The sequence below is a fragment of the Xenopus laevis genome, chromosome 2L (genome assembly GCF_017654675.1).
Source record: "Xenopus laevis strain J_2021 chromosome 2L, Xenopus_laevis_v10.1, whole genome shotgun sequence".
NCBI classification, from domain to species: domain Eukaryota; kingdom Metazoa; phylum Chordata; class Amphibia; order Anura; family Pipidae; genus Xenopus; species Xenopus laevis.
This window is the reverse complement of record NC_054373.1, coordinates 42264249-42280885: the sequence shown is the minus strand read 5'-3', so window position 1 is coordinate 42280885 and position 16637 is coordinate 42264249. Positions and strand designations below refer to the sequence as shown.

Here is a 16637-nt window from a genome sequence, read left to right as displayed (position 1 = left end):
TACTGAAGAGCGAGAGCCTATTGGGATATGTAGAATAGGTGGAGATGGTTAAAAATAACATTTGAGGCTTTCTGCACAATTCTGTGGTTCAACTATGAATCTAGCCGCAAATGTGGAGAATTTAAAAATAAATTGCAGTTGTAGAAGATGTTCTTTGACATTTATAGCTAAAACACTGTAAAATGTAAAGATGATAGAGGTAAAGTATCCACTGATGTGAGCTCTGCTCTATGAATTCATTTGTGACTTTATGTGAATGTATGGGAACAAAGATATTACTCTTTACAGGAGGACAGAGAATATGTGGGATTTGCCACCCTTCCCAACCAGATGCACAGAAAATATGTGAAGAAAGGCTTTGAATTTACTCTCATGGTTGCAGGTAATATTAGCCGCAGTTTATCATCTCCCATAGGCAATAGTTAAATCTTACAATGTTAAGCATTATTCACTAAAACTCAGGTGCTTAGTAGCCCAAGGCAAGGATCCAAAATAACTGAAATCACCTTCAAATGCCCTTGAGAATCCCCTGAAAGTGTTTGTTCTGTGAAGGCTGTGAGATGTGAGTGAAGCAAATATGAGGTGGGTAGTAGAACTGGACATAAGAATTCAAAGTGAGTGCTAAAACAGAAAAAGAATAAAAGTCAAGTCAATAAAATTGAAGACAGGAGGCAAAAGTAGGGGAAATGCATAATATTTTAGCACATGAAAATAGAGGAACAGAAGTTGTATATACTATTTAAATAAGAAATTTAGATATAATATACTCACAACACAGATATTTGTGTCTCTGAATGAATGGAGAGAAATGTTGAATGTTTAATAATTTACAAATTCTTTTTTTTCCCCCAGGAGAATCTGGTCTAGGAAAGTCTACGCTAATTAACAGTCTGTTCCTAACTGATCTATATCGAGACCGCCACATACTAAGCCCAGAAGGTACAACGATCTGTACAGCTGTAAAGAAATGAATTCTTGTATTCCATAAAGTCATTTTGCTAGTACAGTACAGTTATAGGCGCAATTATCCTTATCCAGAAAACTCAAAAATATGGTGTTCCCTATTCTTCCATATTGCTTAATTCCTAAAAAAATTATTCCTAATTCTCTGTAATAATAAGTCAAGTTCCTTGACTTTGATGGTAACTAGGGTAGCATACACCCATTGTGATGGAAACCCAATCTTATTGTGATTTTATTAAAAGAAATACTTGTCTTTCTGGCTGATTAAACCCCGTAGTGAGTCTATCATGGCACTGTTCTCTTTTGATCCTTAGAAAACCTCTTTGTGAGAAAAGGTCCTAGAAGAAGGTTATTGTAGGAACCAAAATATTTGTATTACACAAACAATATAAAAACTACAGTATATCAGTATCAATTGGCTGTACTATGGATGAAGTGGGGAAATACAAGGAATAGCTTACATGCAAACGCAAAAGCTTCATCCTTAAATATATCAATAAAACATTAACAGTCAGTGGCATAATTACTGGGGCCCACAGTAAATTCAATTCAGAATCCCAAATATTTGTAACTTGGTAATACAGGTATGGGACCTGTTATCGAGAATGCTCGGGACCTGGGGCATTCCAGATGAGGGATCTTTCCGTAATTTGGATCTCCATACCTTAAGTCTACTTAAAAAAAATAAACATTAAATAAATCCAGTAGGCTGGTTTATATCTTAGTTTGGATCAAACTAATCCAATAAGAATAAATCATTTTTAAAAATTAAAATATTTTATAATAAAAATGGGAGATGGCCTTTCCGTAATTCGTAGCTTTCTGGATTAAAGGTTTCCGGTTATGGGTCCCATACCTGTATCTTGGTAATTCTACCACTATATCATAAAATTACACTTTAATTAGGGCCTCACTTGGCCCTTTACACTCCTGGGCCCCGGCAACTGTAGGGTCTGCTTCCTCTGTAGTTACGTCCCTGTTGTTTCTTTAATGAGGGAATGGGAACATTATAGTTCTAAGCCTATAACGAGAAGTGTTATAATAGTAATGGCGAGGCCTGGATTTTAGGGGGCGGCATGCTGCCCAACCACACCCACTTAGTTCAAAAACACTGGGGATGTGCTGAATGTTTTAATTTCTTGTGCGTCAGTCCCCATTGCTCCAGTCCCGATGATGAAAATTTGCACAAATAAAGGGGAGGGGACAGGGGCAACAAATGCCAGTGGGCCTAGGGGCGGCCGCTATGTAAGTCCGGCCCTGGTAATAAGTTATAATAAAATTTCCCTTCCCCTCGCAGAACGTGTCACACAAACAGTCGAGATAGTGAAGCAAACAGTGGACATACAGGAGAAAGGAGTGCGACTGCACCTGACAATAGTGGATACACCAGGCTATGGGGATGCTATCAATAATGAAAGCTGGTAAGCGTTTAATGTTCCTATGAGATCTATGTGTGGGCCTGATAAAAGAAGCCTTTCGCCAGCCTTATTTGCACATCTGATTGTCAGAAGCACGGGCTTGTGGGCCCTAAATACACATCTGCTGGAAAGGACACAGTTGTATGGAAATTTCAGCCTTTGCATGGCCAGTTTTATATGGTTGTGGTTAGAAGGTGGAGCTTCTCGTACTTTAAAGTTAGAATATAAATCTATTATCAAAATAAAAGAGGGGGATGGTGGTTAGCACAGCTTTTCCAAATAATATGCGTCCAATTCCTTAATAGTTGCTCTGTGCTGCAACTGCTGCAAAAGATCCAAGTATAGGAGAAGGAAGAGGAACTCCAGCAGTATTAATGCAAACAACTTTTTATTCCAGGCAGTGGAATACAAATTAAAAGTTGTTTGCAGTAATACTGCTTCCTCTTCCTTCTCCTAAACTTGTATAAATCTATTATGTAGTCATGACACCTTCTCATTATGTATGGTGTCACAGGCTTACTAAGAACTGAATGGAGCTGACCAATTAGCAGGCTTGGATACAGGCCAGTCTGGTCAAATGTGGTTTCAACCTTTATCACTCAGTATTGTATTTACTTATCCAGTGTACAGTGGTAATTACTAATGGTGAAAGTTCAGCAGGTGTTGAATTTGGTCTCTGGACTTAAAAACTCTTAACTGCTTTTATTTATTATAAGGGCTATTCCACACGGGGAGATAGCGACGCGTTTGCGGTCGCGGCGACAAAGCGCCGCGACAGTCGCCGCGACCGGCGCAGGCGACAGTTTTGTATGGGCGCCTATGTAAAAACGCCTGTGCTAACCACACGAGGCGATGCGCTTTTCAACAGTCGCCTGAAAATGCCTCGCCAGGCTTTTTCAGGCGACTGTTGAAAAGCGCATCGCCTCGTGTGGTTAGCACAGGCGTTTTTACATAGGCACCCATACAAAACTGTCGCCTGCGCCGGTCGCGGCGACTGTCGCGGCGCTTTGTCGCCGCGACCGCAAACGCGTCGCTATCTCCCCGTGTGGACTAGCCCTTTAACAGTGCAATTCTGAGGTATAGAAAACTGCACAGTTTTATTCATTTTCACCCACTCCTTACTAGGTATACACAGAATCATACATTTTTTTTGGATTCAAAGAAATATTGAATCCTCTGCAAAAGATTTGTCTGAATACCAAACTGAATCTAAATTTTAAAAAAAATTGGACCACAAAATTGGATGATCAGTTTTGCAGTGCTTTAAATTTTTGAGATTTAACATTCTGACCAGGTTCGGACTAGGCCCAATGGGACACGGGGAAAAAACCCAGTGGGCTCTTGTAGGCCCCCGAAGGCCTAAACCCGCTCCCTGAATCATCTTCCTGCCGCGACTTCCCTTCTCTGGAAGGTCGCGGCAAAAAAAAAACGTGCACGCAAGCCAAGAAGAAAAGAATTGCGGGGAAAAAAACCACACATGGTGGGGAGCAGGGGGTCCAGACCCCAGTCCGACCATGATTCTGCCAAACTGGATCTTAACCCTATGGATTCAGCCAGATCTGGATCCTGCAAAAAAGTATTCAGCTGAATCTTTACTTTTATATATTATGCTTATCTACACATGGTAAAAAGCTTGTTCTGTACGGGTCTGATCATACCACCAGCAGGAGGCCGACTTTGCTCTTTAGATGGAGTGAAAGCATGGCATCAGTGCCAGCCCAGGCCAGCCGGGCACTGTAGGCAACCAGGCCGGCCACTTCGGCCCCCGGCGCAGCAGTGCGCAACCAATTACTTACACACCAATTAGACCGCTCCCAGCTTACCCCCCATATGCTGCTCCGTGTGCTCCTTGTTGGGTGCTCTGTCCGCAGCGTCCCCACTGCTTATCTCACACCAGAACCAAAGATGAGACGGCACTCTATTCAAGGAGAAGGCAGGTTTATTACAGATCCCACAGGGCATTGCCTATAATTAAGGGATTGAGAACCGAAATGCAAAGGGCGTGAGATCCCTGTGGGATCTGTAATAAACCTGCCTTCTCCTTGAATGCAGTGCCGTCTCCTTCTTTGGTGCAACCAATTACGCACATTCGCTACCTTGCACAACTGAGGACCCGCATGCGCAACCGCACTTTGACTTCAGAGAGCACACCTACTTTTGACTGAGGTAAAACTTGCTGGACTAGGGGGTAGGCTGCATGTGAGGTACGTGCCTGGCACCCCCCCAAGCTTTGGGCCCTAGGCACATGCCTCTTGTGCCTACCCCTAGTTCCAGCCCTGCATGGCATTTACATTTTTTGCTAGCAACATTTTAAAAAATATTCTGTAACATAAAATATAAAGTAGGTATTTTGCTGTACTTTCTACTTAAGATGCAGAGACTACAGAAAATTCACATCTAGGAATCTTTGACTTGATTTTTTGCATGCTGTGACAATGACCCCTACTATTTATTGTACTCTCAGTTGGAAACCAGCGGCTGATTATATCGACCAGCAATTTGAGCAGTATTTCAGGGATGAGAGTGGATTAAACCGCAGGAATCTTCAGGACACGCGTGTACACTGCTGCCTCTACTTCCTGTCACCATTAGGACATGGGTATGTATGCACACAATACCGCACATGCATTAGGTTCTGGAGTCATGTTAGGAGTTCAGCTCTTCTTTAGGTCTTCTCTCCTTAATAAAGGCATTATATACACTTGGGGCCTTATTTATCAAAAGATAAGGAAGCAGGGCTGACCAGCACTCAAACGGATCCACAAGACCAGAGATATTCAGTTAAAAATTTAATTTATTAGTAGAAAAGTTAAAAATGTAGCTTCATCTCCATCCACCCTACGCGTTTCACACCCCTCAGAGTGCTTAGTCATGGGCTCTTTATTATTTATCAAAAGTCCAAATTTATCTGACTTTTCTTAATGAAAAAAGTCCGACCAAACTAGAATCCACGATTGGACATTATTTATTATTATAAAATCATGATTTTATCAGAATGGGGACAAACACAAAAAAATTGAGTGAAAATTCGAATCATACTTTTTTTCCCGCACTTTTTCCCGTAATAGTCGGATTTTCGGGCTAATTCCAGCGCAGACAGCAGAAAATTCCAAATAGGATAGGGACCTCTCCTATTTATTTATTCATATACAACCTCAGCAGTCTGAGGTGTCGGATTTTCAGATTCTGACTTTTTTCATCCTTGGGTTTAATAAAGCTCAAAAATTTGAGGGTTTTTTTCTACTAAAAATTTGGATTTTATAGTTAAAAAAAAACAAAAAACATTTTTTGAGTTTTTGACATCTGACTTTTAATAAATAACCCCGTGTTATGAACTTATTTGGAGGTAGAATGAAAAGAATACTACTACTAATAATACCACTTGTTGATTTTCTAGATGGTTGAAGGCAACATTTGATGATAGGTCTTCTCAAAGCCCTTACAGATTGATATTATCAAAGTATGCCAATATATATCATGGGCACCCCTGATATAGATCAAGGGTGCCCAAAACGTAGATCAGGATCTACCAGTAGACCTTCAGTTGTTGATCAGTAGATCTCGAGACACTGTCAACAAACAGCTTGTCTAAATCACCCTTCTGTTTTATTCTTTTCATTCAGATATTTATTATGTTAAACTACATAAGAAATAGTTGTTTTTTAAATATATATATAATTAAAATTCTCTTGTAAATCAATACAATATTTAAGTGATAATTTCTATGGAACAGAATGCTAACAGTGATGTTATGGATGTAGATCATAATGGGACAATATCACTAAAAGTAGACCTCACATTACTAAAGAATGGGTACTCCTGATATAGATATTATCCTGGCATTAGCAAAATATGAAAATATAGTAGCACTATAAAGTATATGTGGTAAAATGAGTATTTAGACATGTATTAATAACCTAAGAGAAGGAACACAATGCTTAGCTGCATAGTAAATGTGGCCTTTTACTTTAGGATGAGACCCATGGACATAGAATTTCTGCGAGCTCTACAGGACAAAGTGAATATTGTCCCCATCCTGGGGAAAGCCGACAGCCTGACACCTACAGAGCTGCAACAAAAGAAGCAACGGGTGAGGATAATCCTAGGATGAGCAATCATTTCTATATAGCTCACTCACAACAGTCATCTACTGTATCTGCTATGCTCAAAGACCCAATTCACTTTTTTGCTCCTAACAGAACCTTGCACTGTTTTTTGTTTTTCAAGATCATAAAATAAGATTTCTTATGTTCTCATTTATTCCTGGGTCTGTTTTGTCTTAGGGGCAGATCTATCAAGGGTCAAAGTGAATTCGAGGGAATTTTCGAAATAAAAAAATTTGAAATTCAAAGTAATTTTTTGGATACTTGACCATCGAATAGGATACTATGACTTCGACTTCGAATTTGAAGTAAAATAGTTTGAATAATCGACCATTTGATAATCTAAGTACTGTCTCTTTAAAAAACCTTCGATTTCAATACTTCGCCAAATTAAACCTGCCGAAGTGCTATGTTAGCCTATGGGGACCTTCTAGAGCATTTTTCTACGTCGAAGAAAAATCGTTCGATCGATGGGTGAAATCCTTCGAATCGTTCGATTTGAAGGATTTCATTGTTTGATCGAACGATTTTACTTTGACCGCAAATGACCAAATTCAATGTAAAAAAACTTTGACTTCGATATTCGAAGTCGTAGTATTCCAATTCGATGGTCGAATTTCGAATTTCGAAATCTGACCCTTGATAAATCTGCCCCTTAGTAGAAAAAGCTTCACAATTCGACCATCGAATTGGAATACTTCGACTTCGAATATCGAGTTTTTTTACATCGAATTTGGTCATTTGCGGTCAAAGTAAAATCGTTTCGATCGAATGATAAAATCCTTCGAAACGAACGATTCGAAGGATTTCATCCATCAATCGAACGATTTTTCTTCGACTTCAAAAAACTTAGAAAAATGCTCTAGAAGGTCGTAGTATCCTATTCGATGGTCGAAGTATCCAAAAAATTACTTTGAATTTTGAATTTTTTTACTTCGAAAATTCCCTCAAATTCATTTCGACCCTTGATAAATCTGCCCCTTAGTGTCCATTTTTTTTTAATTAAAAGCAAATGATTCGTGGAACAGTTTTGATACCACACATCAGAGTTCTTTGCTGCAAAGATAATGAAAAAAGTGTTGCTGCGAAAGGCCTGTGTTGTTTCTCTATGGCCTTATCTCCAGTCCCTACCTGCTAATTTGATCACTTATCTGAACGCTATTCAGCTTTCAGATGCACTGCCTATCCTAATTTCATGTTTTCTTACATTAAAAGTTTCACTCTGTTCAGGAGTTTTATGCCTTGTCGCCATTTTAGACTCTATAAAAAATGTGGGGATTGGGATGTTCAGTTCTATCTAGAATTGCAGATGGACCTTACATGTGTTTTGGTCTTTATTGCGTCCTTCTACTTCCCAAAGCTACCAAACTGGTATATTCCAAAAACAAGTGGTTATGTGAGTACTATAAGGGCACACAGACCCTAGAATGGAGGTCCTAACTATTTAGCTCTGGATATATTTTTCAGAAGCACCCCCAACCTGTTTGCATAGGTCACCTGGTCATTGCACTGATCCCACTGTAGCTTTTAATAATTGATGGTATTTTTAGTAGTACCATTTTGACCCTGTGTAAGACAAAACTCAGTAAAGGAAAACCTTTAGTAATAGTCAGGCAATTTATTCTTACATAATACAACATAACAGTTTTGTCTGGGTAAGCTGTTGGAGTAACACACAGAATGTCAGCCAAGGACTTACCAAAGACACACCTCTTGGTCCAGGCGTTATATAGCTTTCAGAAGGCATTTACAGTTGTTGTAACAAAGGGTTCATGGAAATACCATACATAGTCTGACTCCTCCTTGTACAATTAATGTCTAAATGATTTACTTAGTCTTACATGTTATCAAAGGAATGTTGTAACATACTGTGCCTAGCTCCAACGGTCCAAAACCTCGCAATCAGCTATTGGCTAACCAAGGCCATTGTGGTATTTCCAGTAATTTGAGCAGCACTTCAGCTAAAAGGGGCCCCATCAGACAGGCTGGCGTTATGCTGACACTCTGGAATTTAAGTAACAGAGTGACGATCTTTTGTTTGTATGGCCTAGTATAAGCTATATGAGTGACCATTGTCCACAGTAGACCATTAGCCCTTATAGTCCATCCTGCCTTGGGCCCTATAGCGTTATGGCGTCATAGAGGGCGGGGGTGACAAATATCAACCCTCTGACACTAGCCATTCGTCCGTCTTAGGATTTAGACCGTTCCAGATATATATTATAATAACATAATGGAGTATTCAACAAACTCCAAAACCAAGGTTCAAAATACATTTTTTAAACCTGTAAAACAACCATACATGGGTGAAATATACACTGCTTGGGCATCTGTATTATTATACTGATCCAGTGGATTTACCCTTCTAAATATAAACAGGGTCTGAACTTGATGGGCTCATCTGTTTGTCAAACTTAGCTAATATATCACTTTGTGGATCTTATTTTGTTCCTTTAGATTCGAGATGAAATAGAAAAGTACGGAATTCGAATTTATCAATTTCCAGAATGTGACTCCGATGAAGATGAAGACTTTAAACAGCAGGACATACAACTGAAAGTAAGTCACTGTGGGTTGCACCAACCAAGTCATAGTCCAAGAACAATGTGTCATTGCCTGACAGTGGGAGATGAGCATGCATTTACTAGGGGTGTTAGTTTGGATTTTCTGAACATTGCAGTATTCGGCTGTGCTGTTTGTGGTAATATACAAGGTTTAGTGTACTGAGTGCTATTTTATACATATAAAGCAATTCCCTTTCGCTTTCCATATAGATTATCTTTGTTACAGCAAGACACGGCCCGCATAAAATTTAGTGGATGCCCCTGATCCACTCCCCCACTGATGCCTGTGAACTTACAGAAAGGGGTGGGAAATTGTAAGTACAGGCTAAAAGTTTACTACAGGGCTAGTAATGAGTAACAACCAATAAGGTATAGAGCAGACTGTAAATGCTACTTGTTGATTGGTCACTTTGGATTATATGACCTGATTAGAGTCCAAGTAAAAGAACTTGCAGTAATAGTACAAGAAAGATAGAAATGCAGGACAAATCTACGGCAGTAGTCTGAGACTGCAAAATATCCTTTTATTGGGGAGGTGAATATCCAGAACCACACTAAATCTTTTGGGCTAGGCCCTTTGTAAACTTGCAGTACTGGAATAGTACACTGGAACATGCACTGTTAGTGTACCCCACTTGTGAAAAATTCCCTGGGGGGGTTGCGTTTTTCAGACAATTCCTAGTGAAAAAAATCCAAAAACCTCTAAAAGTTTGAATTGATTAAAAATGGTCCAATAGGATCGGCACAGCTCTAGGGATGGCGAATTTTGACCCGTTTTGTTTCACCAAAAATTCTCCGCCGGCTAAATGTCGCTGACGCCCATTAAAGTCTATGGGCGTCAAAAATTTTTTTTTTGACGCGCTTCTTTTTTTTTTGACGCACGACACATACAAGTCTATGGGCGTCATTTTTGCGGCAAAACAAGGCGAAAAAATTTGCCCATCCCTACACAGCTCCCATTGACTTATAGGACCTCGGCAACTTTTACCTGGTAAAGTTTTGTATTAGAGGTTTCCGTGGTATTTTACACTAGGGGGCATATTTATCAAGGGTCGAATTTATAAAAACTTCCATAAATTAAATATTCAGAAAAAAAAAAGACCAATCGAAATCTATCAAAACAATCTAATTTTTTTCAATTCAGCTAACTAGGATCGACCCACAAACTCGAAACGAAGTCCACCAAACGACTCCAAATGGATTGTAGGAGGTCCCCCATAAGTTTAAACACCAATTCGTTAGGTTTTAGATGGCGAATAGTCTAATTTGAATTCTTAAAGGGACATCCAGGGGCCGATTCACTAAGGGTTGAATATCGTGGGTTAATTAACCCTCGATATTCGACTAGGAATTAAAATCCTTCGACTTCGAATATCGAAGTCGAAGGATTTCGCGCAGATAGTTCGATCGAACGATAAAATCCTTCGAATCGAACGATTCGAAGGATTTTAATCCAACGATCGAAGGAATATCCTTCTATCAAAAAAAGTTAGCCAAGCCTATGGGGACCTTCCCCATAGGCTAACATTGACTTTGGTAGCTTTTAGATGGCGAACTAGGGGGTCGAAGTTCTTCGACAGTACTTCGACTATCGAATGGTCGAATAGTCGAACGATTTTTAGTTCGAATCCTTTGTAGTCGTAGTCGTAGTTGAAGGTCAAAGTAGCCCATTTGATGGTCGAAGTAGCCCAAAAAAAACTTCGAAATTCGAAGTTTTTTACCTTCGAATCCTTCACTCGAAGTTAGTGAATCGCCCCCCAATGCTAAATTTCAGAATTTAAATTTAATTTTTTTTTTTTTTTTAACTGGAATTGAATTTGGACGATTCCCTCGTTGAATTACACAAAAATAAACTTGAAATTTAAATTTAAAAATGTTATATTCAACCCTTGATAAATCTGCCCCTTAATAAATCTCACATTTTCAGAACAGGAAAACCTATTTTGTGGAAAAAAAAGAAATGAGATTTTTAGTAAAATGACTCCTTACAGTGTGCAGATAAGCAAAAGCACTAAGGACGTTAACTGTTCATCTTTCCTTTTAGAAAAGCATTCCATTTGCCGTCATTGGAGCTAATACCATCATAGAGGTTAATGGCAGGCGTGTAAGAGGCCGTATGTACCCCTGGGGTGTTGTTGAAGGTAAGTTCGCTGAATATGAAGAGCTATAAATTATATCCTTCACTTTGTTCATGTCCAGCTCCTTTTCCTAAACGTTTCCACATTGTAGTAAACTGACTTTAGGAAATACTGCCACTTTTGAGAAGCAAAGTCAAGACTATCATTGAACAAGAATAACCAGAAGCTTAGATTTCTCTATATATCTATATTATATATTATTATAATACACAAAAGCCATGAATATCTTGTAAATTATATCCTTATAAACGGTGAGTTCTGATGTCATCAATTATAAACGGTGAGTTCTGATGTCATTTCTGTCACATGACTCACTAAAATGTGTGTATTATAATAAATAAAGTACCCCCTCTTGTAAAATATGAGGATATTAGAAGTTACCTCGGAGTTCCATGACCTGTATAAAAACACTCGGCCTTCGGCCTCGTGTTTTTATATGGTCATGAAACTCCTCGGTAACTTATAATATCCTTATATTTTACAAGAGGGGGTACTTTATTCACTATATTATTAGTGAAGGGAGAATCTCTCCCGAAAAATTTGCGAAAAATCGTGAAAGAGGAAAGTTCCCGAAAAATTTGTGAAATCCGTCAGTTTTCACAAAAAATTTGTGAAATTCAGCCGTTCGAACCTTTCGAACCTTTTCATGAAAAAATCGAGCATTTCGAATGTTTTCACGAAAAAATTGTGAAAATCGGAAATTGTCGCAGGCGAGAGATTCGCAAATTTATTCGCCGTCGGCGAAACACGGGAATTCGCCGCAAATTCGTGCCTGGCGAATTTATTCGCCCATCACTAATTATTATTATACTGGTAAGAAGTATACAAGTTAAAAAATACCTAAGCCATAAATAATCGGTTTAAAAAAAATATAAAGAGGGAGATTAGTGACATCATCAAAACAGATTATATGACTCATTGAAACCTTTGCTTAACAAAATAAAATGCTCCCATCTGTAAAAGAAAAGGTAATATGGGAATTCCAGTGCCTATGTTAGAGCACCTCCATACTGTTACATGGTAATTGGAGCTCCATGTTGACATCTAAAATACTTATATTACATGTTTTTTTCTTTTCTTCTTATTTTACCTTTCAACTTGTACCAGTGACACTCCATTGCTCTCAGCACGATTGTTCCAGTATCAATAACTATTTCTTATTCTTTATCACCAGTGGAGAATGAGGAGCACTGTGACTTTATCAAGCTGCGCACTATGCTGATTCGCACTCATATGCAGGATCTGAAGGATGTAACAAGAGAAACTCACTATGAGAACTACCGTGCCCAGTGCATCCAGAATCTGACACAGCGAGTGGTGAGGGAGAGAAATCGCAAGTAGGTGCAGGTTTGCTATATTTGTATTATCTAGTGAGTAAAGTACCCCCTCTCGTAAAATACTCCGAGGTGACTTCTAATATCCTCATATTTTGCAATAGGGGGTACTTTATTTACTCAGTGAGTTATGTGACAGAAATGACATCACTAAGCTCCGATTATAACCAATGACATCACTAAGGGGCAGATTTATCAAGGGTCGTATTTCGAAGTAAAAAATACTTTGAAATTCAACCATCGAATTAAAATACTTCGAATTCGACTATTGAATTAGAACTTTTTTCATCGAATTTGTGTATTGTGCGGTCGTAGTAAAATCGTTCGTTCGAACGATTAAATACTTCGTTTCGAACGATTTTATCATACGATCGAGCGATTTTACTTCGACTTCAAAAAACTTAGAAAAATGCTGTAGAAGGTCCCTATAGGCTAACATAGCACTTCGGCAGGTTTAATTTGGCGAAGTATTGAAGTCGAAGTTTTTCTAAAGAGACAGTACTTCGATTGTCGAATGGTCAAATATTCGAACTATTTTACTTCGAATCGAATTCGAAGTAAATTCGAAGTCATAGTATACTATTCAATGGTCGACGTATCCAAAAAAATACTTTGAATTTCAAATTTTTTTACTCTAATTCACTTCGACCCTTGATAAATCCGTAGCGATGTTTATAAGGATACAGTATATTATTGGCTCTTGTGTATTATATAGTGAATAAAGTACCGCCTCTTGTAAAATATAAGGATATTATAAGTTATCGAGGAGGTTTATGGCCATATAAAAGCAAGAGGCAGAAAGCCACGTGTTTTTATACAGGTCATGGAACTCCGAGGTAACTTCTAATATCCTCATATTTTGCAACTGGGGGTACTTTATTTATTATAATACACAAGTTTCAGTGAGTCATGTGACAGAAATTACATCAGAACTCACCGTTTATAACTGATGACATCAGAACTCACCGTTTATAACTGATGACATCAGAACTCACCGTTTATAAGAATATAATTTACAAGATATTCATGGCTTTTATGTATTATATAGTGAATAAAGTACCCCCTCTTGTAAAATATAAGGATATTATAAGTTACTGAGGAGTTTCATGACCATATAAAAACACGAGGCCGAAGGTCATGGAACTCCGAGGTAACTTATAATATCCTCATATTTTACAACTGGGGGTACTTTATTAATTATAATACACAAATTTTAGTGAGTCATGTGACAGAAATTACATCACTACTCACCGTTTATAACTGATGACATCACTACTCATCGTTTATAAGGATATAATTTACAAGATATTAATGGCTTTTCTGTATTACAAGTCTATAATTACTCACTGTGTATTTCCTTTTCAGTGTGCGAGAGGTCATGTATTAAGACATATGCATATATGCTGCAACATATGCTGTTCACTGTCATGTAGATATGCACATTCAGGGGCATATACTGTACAGATATAGAATCTGTTATCCAGAAAACTCAAAATTATGGAAAGACCATGTCACATTTACTCTATTTGACTCAAATAATTCAAAATTGAAAAAATGATTTCCTTATTCTCTGTAATAATAAAACAGTAGCTTTTACGCAATCTTAATCTGATATAATAAAAACCCTATTTGTTTTTTAATGTTAAATGCTTTTTAGGAGATTTAGGGGGTTATTTACTAAAACTCGAGTTTATCTCAGTTTTTTATTAAAACAAAGTCGACCAAACTCCCATTCACGAATTGAACTCATTTATCAAAAATTCTTCTCAAAAACTCAACTTTATCGAATTGTCAAAGCAAAAACTCATCGGATTATTTGACACATGCCTAAACTTTGGGCCAGATTCAATTCAGTGAGAAAAAGTTATCTCATGGTTTATCACGTGAAAACTCATGGACAATATTCAATTCAAGGAGAAAAACATTTTTCTCCAAATTCAGTTCCAGTTTTTTCCCCATAGACTTCAATAGAGTTTTCCCGTGATAAACCACAAGATAAGTTTTTCTGAATTGAACTGCATCTCAAATTGAATCCAGAGCAGATCACAATGCCAAAAAACAACTTCAGGGACATCTGCCATTCACTTCTACATGACCTCCCAGGTTTGAGATGAGATAGAGATCCAAATTAGTTAAAGATCCTTTATCTGAAAACCCCAGATCCCTAGCATTCTGGATAATAGATCATATAGCTGAATATAAAGATGTGGCTTTAAAAAACAATTTATATTTTAACATTAAGGAGAGAAACCATTCCAGTTAGGGTAACATGGCCTACATGGAGCCAGATTTTCTGAAATTAGAAGGTATTTACATGTATCATGCTATAAAAAATGAGAGACTCTGGACAAGATGTGGCCTGTGCATGATGAAATGCTCTTTAGTAAAATACTGTATATACATGAACTCTACTGTCCTTGCAGTAAGCTGACCAGAGAGAGTGGTACAGACTTCCCAATCCCAAGCATGCCTCCATCACCAGATCATGAAACACAAAGACTTATCCGTGAAAAAGATGAGGAGGTGAGTGTTTGTAATAATTCAGTATCAATGATAAAAATGTCCTTTGGGTTCAACAATTGATTCATGTCAATGCTCCACAAATAACTATTTAAAACAGTAATTAAGATGCAAGCTATTATATACCTTCCTTGTCCCCAAAAAATAAGTATCAGCAATACAAATGCAGAGCCCGCAAAGCCTATAATGTGTTTCTTACCATCTCCAGTCTGAACAGTGATGAGTGAATCTGTCGAAGTGATGAGTGAATCTGTCGCGTTTTGCTTCACAGAAAAATTTGCGAAACTGCAAAAAAATTTGGGTGTCAACATTTTTTACGTGCACAACAATTTTTCTTGCTCCAAATGCATTAAAGTCAATGGGCGTTTTTTCTTATGGCGACTTTTTTGTCCAAATGCCTTAAAGTCTCTGCGACATTTTAGTCTTGGCAGCTTTTTTGTTGCAGCAAAAAATTTTCTGCAGTTTCGAGAAAAAAATTGCAGATGATGAAATGCGGAATTTCATTGCGAATCCATGGCTGGCAAAAAAATGTGGTCATCACTAATGATGGGCAAGTAGCTTGAAGCAACAGTGGGGGTGGGGGGGAATACCTGTAATTTTAAAGGTCCCCACCTCCCTCTCTGTCTTACACCAGCCCCTGGATTAACACATTTCACTCAGTACTTCAGGTTCTCCACCCTAACTTGACTACTAAACACTTTATCCCTAATCATTGCTTTACCATGGCGGTCTCTATTCCCAGAAAATTGCTAGTTAGGGCTTGGGCTGCCCATTTCACTAGCCTTTCTAACTCTCACCGCTCTCTTCTCTTCTAAGCACTTTTTGACATGAGGTCTCATGCTGTTGTCATGTCTATTCACTTGGATTCTCTCTTTCTCTAGCTGCGGCGAATGCATGAGGTTCTGCAGAAGATGCAGAGGCAGATAAAGGACTCACAATAACCGGAACCGATCCTCTCCAGTGTAAAAGATCCTCATATTGTCCTTCATTTTACCTTTCACTCGGTGACCAATGGTTTAAGATAGAAGTATATAAAAAGCCCAGGTGCTCCCTGCAGGAAAGTTGCTCACTGCTGAAAGGTTGCCAGTATAACAAAGGCAGACATTTTAATGAATTATAAGCAGGATCTCAGAAAACAACCCTGTGGGGGTTTTTATTACAAAGGTGATGCCGAGGGAGTACAAAATGAAAGCTTTAGGGCAGAGCTGTTGCCTTGAATCATCAGCTTTAGTGCAAGTGCAAATGAAACATTATTATATGCTGTTTAACTGACACATATGTACAATCACAAATGCCCACCTTGTGGCCACCAGCTACTGTTGAACTGCCATTGTCAGCACCCTACTGATATAAGAAGATTATTAGTGGGGAGCTTGAAGCAGTAGTTTAATAACAACTAGTTTTCCTACATTGCCTGTGTTCTCCAGTTCTTTAACTCCAGCTCTGTGTGTTGTCTTTAGTCTACTGATGTGTCCTTATAGCTTCCGCTCCTTGGCTGCCAGGATAGCCCCGGCCTTAGGGAAGACTGCTACTCAGCACATATTTCACCACAATCCAGACAAGGCATTGGTGCACTGCTGTTGGGGAAGAGTGATAA

The 16637-nt window shown here is 38.5% G+C and overlaps 1 protein-coding gene across 2 annotated transcripts in view; it reads left to right on the top strand.

Moving 5' to 3' along the window:
* The window catches only part of LOC108707995 (septin-5), a 32994-nt gene extending 16750 nt beyond the window's left edge, over positions 1-16244 (top strand). For both annotated transcript variants that reach the window (XM_041581763.1, XM_018246196.2), the window contains exons 3-12: positions 289-382; positions 853-939; positions 2261-2384; positions 4846-4980; positions 6354-6471; positions 8942-9043; positions 11093-11189; positions 12361-12523; positions 14944-15043; positions 15922-16244. In XM_041581763.1, coding sequence (XP_041437697.1) covers positions 289-382; positions 853-939; positions 2261-2384; positions 4846-4980; positions 6354-6471; positions 8942-9043; positions 11093-11189; positions 12361-12523; positions 14944-15043; positions 15922-15981 — 1080 coding nt within the window. In that variant the 3' untranslated portion in view covers positions 15982-16244. The remainder of the gene's footprint in view (positions 1-288; positions 383-852; positions 940-2260; positions 2385-4845; positions 4981-6353; positions 6472-8941; positions 9044-11092; positions 11190-12360; positions 12524-14943; positions 15044-15921) is intronic.
* Positions 16245-16637: the final 393 nt, after the last annotated feature.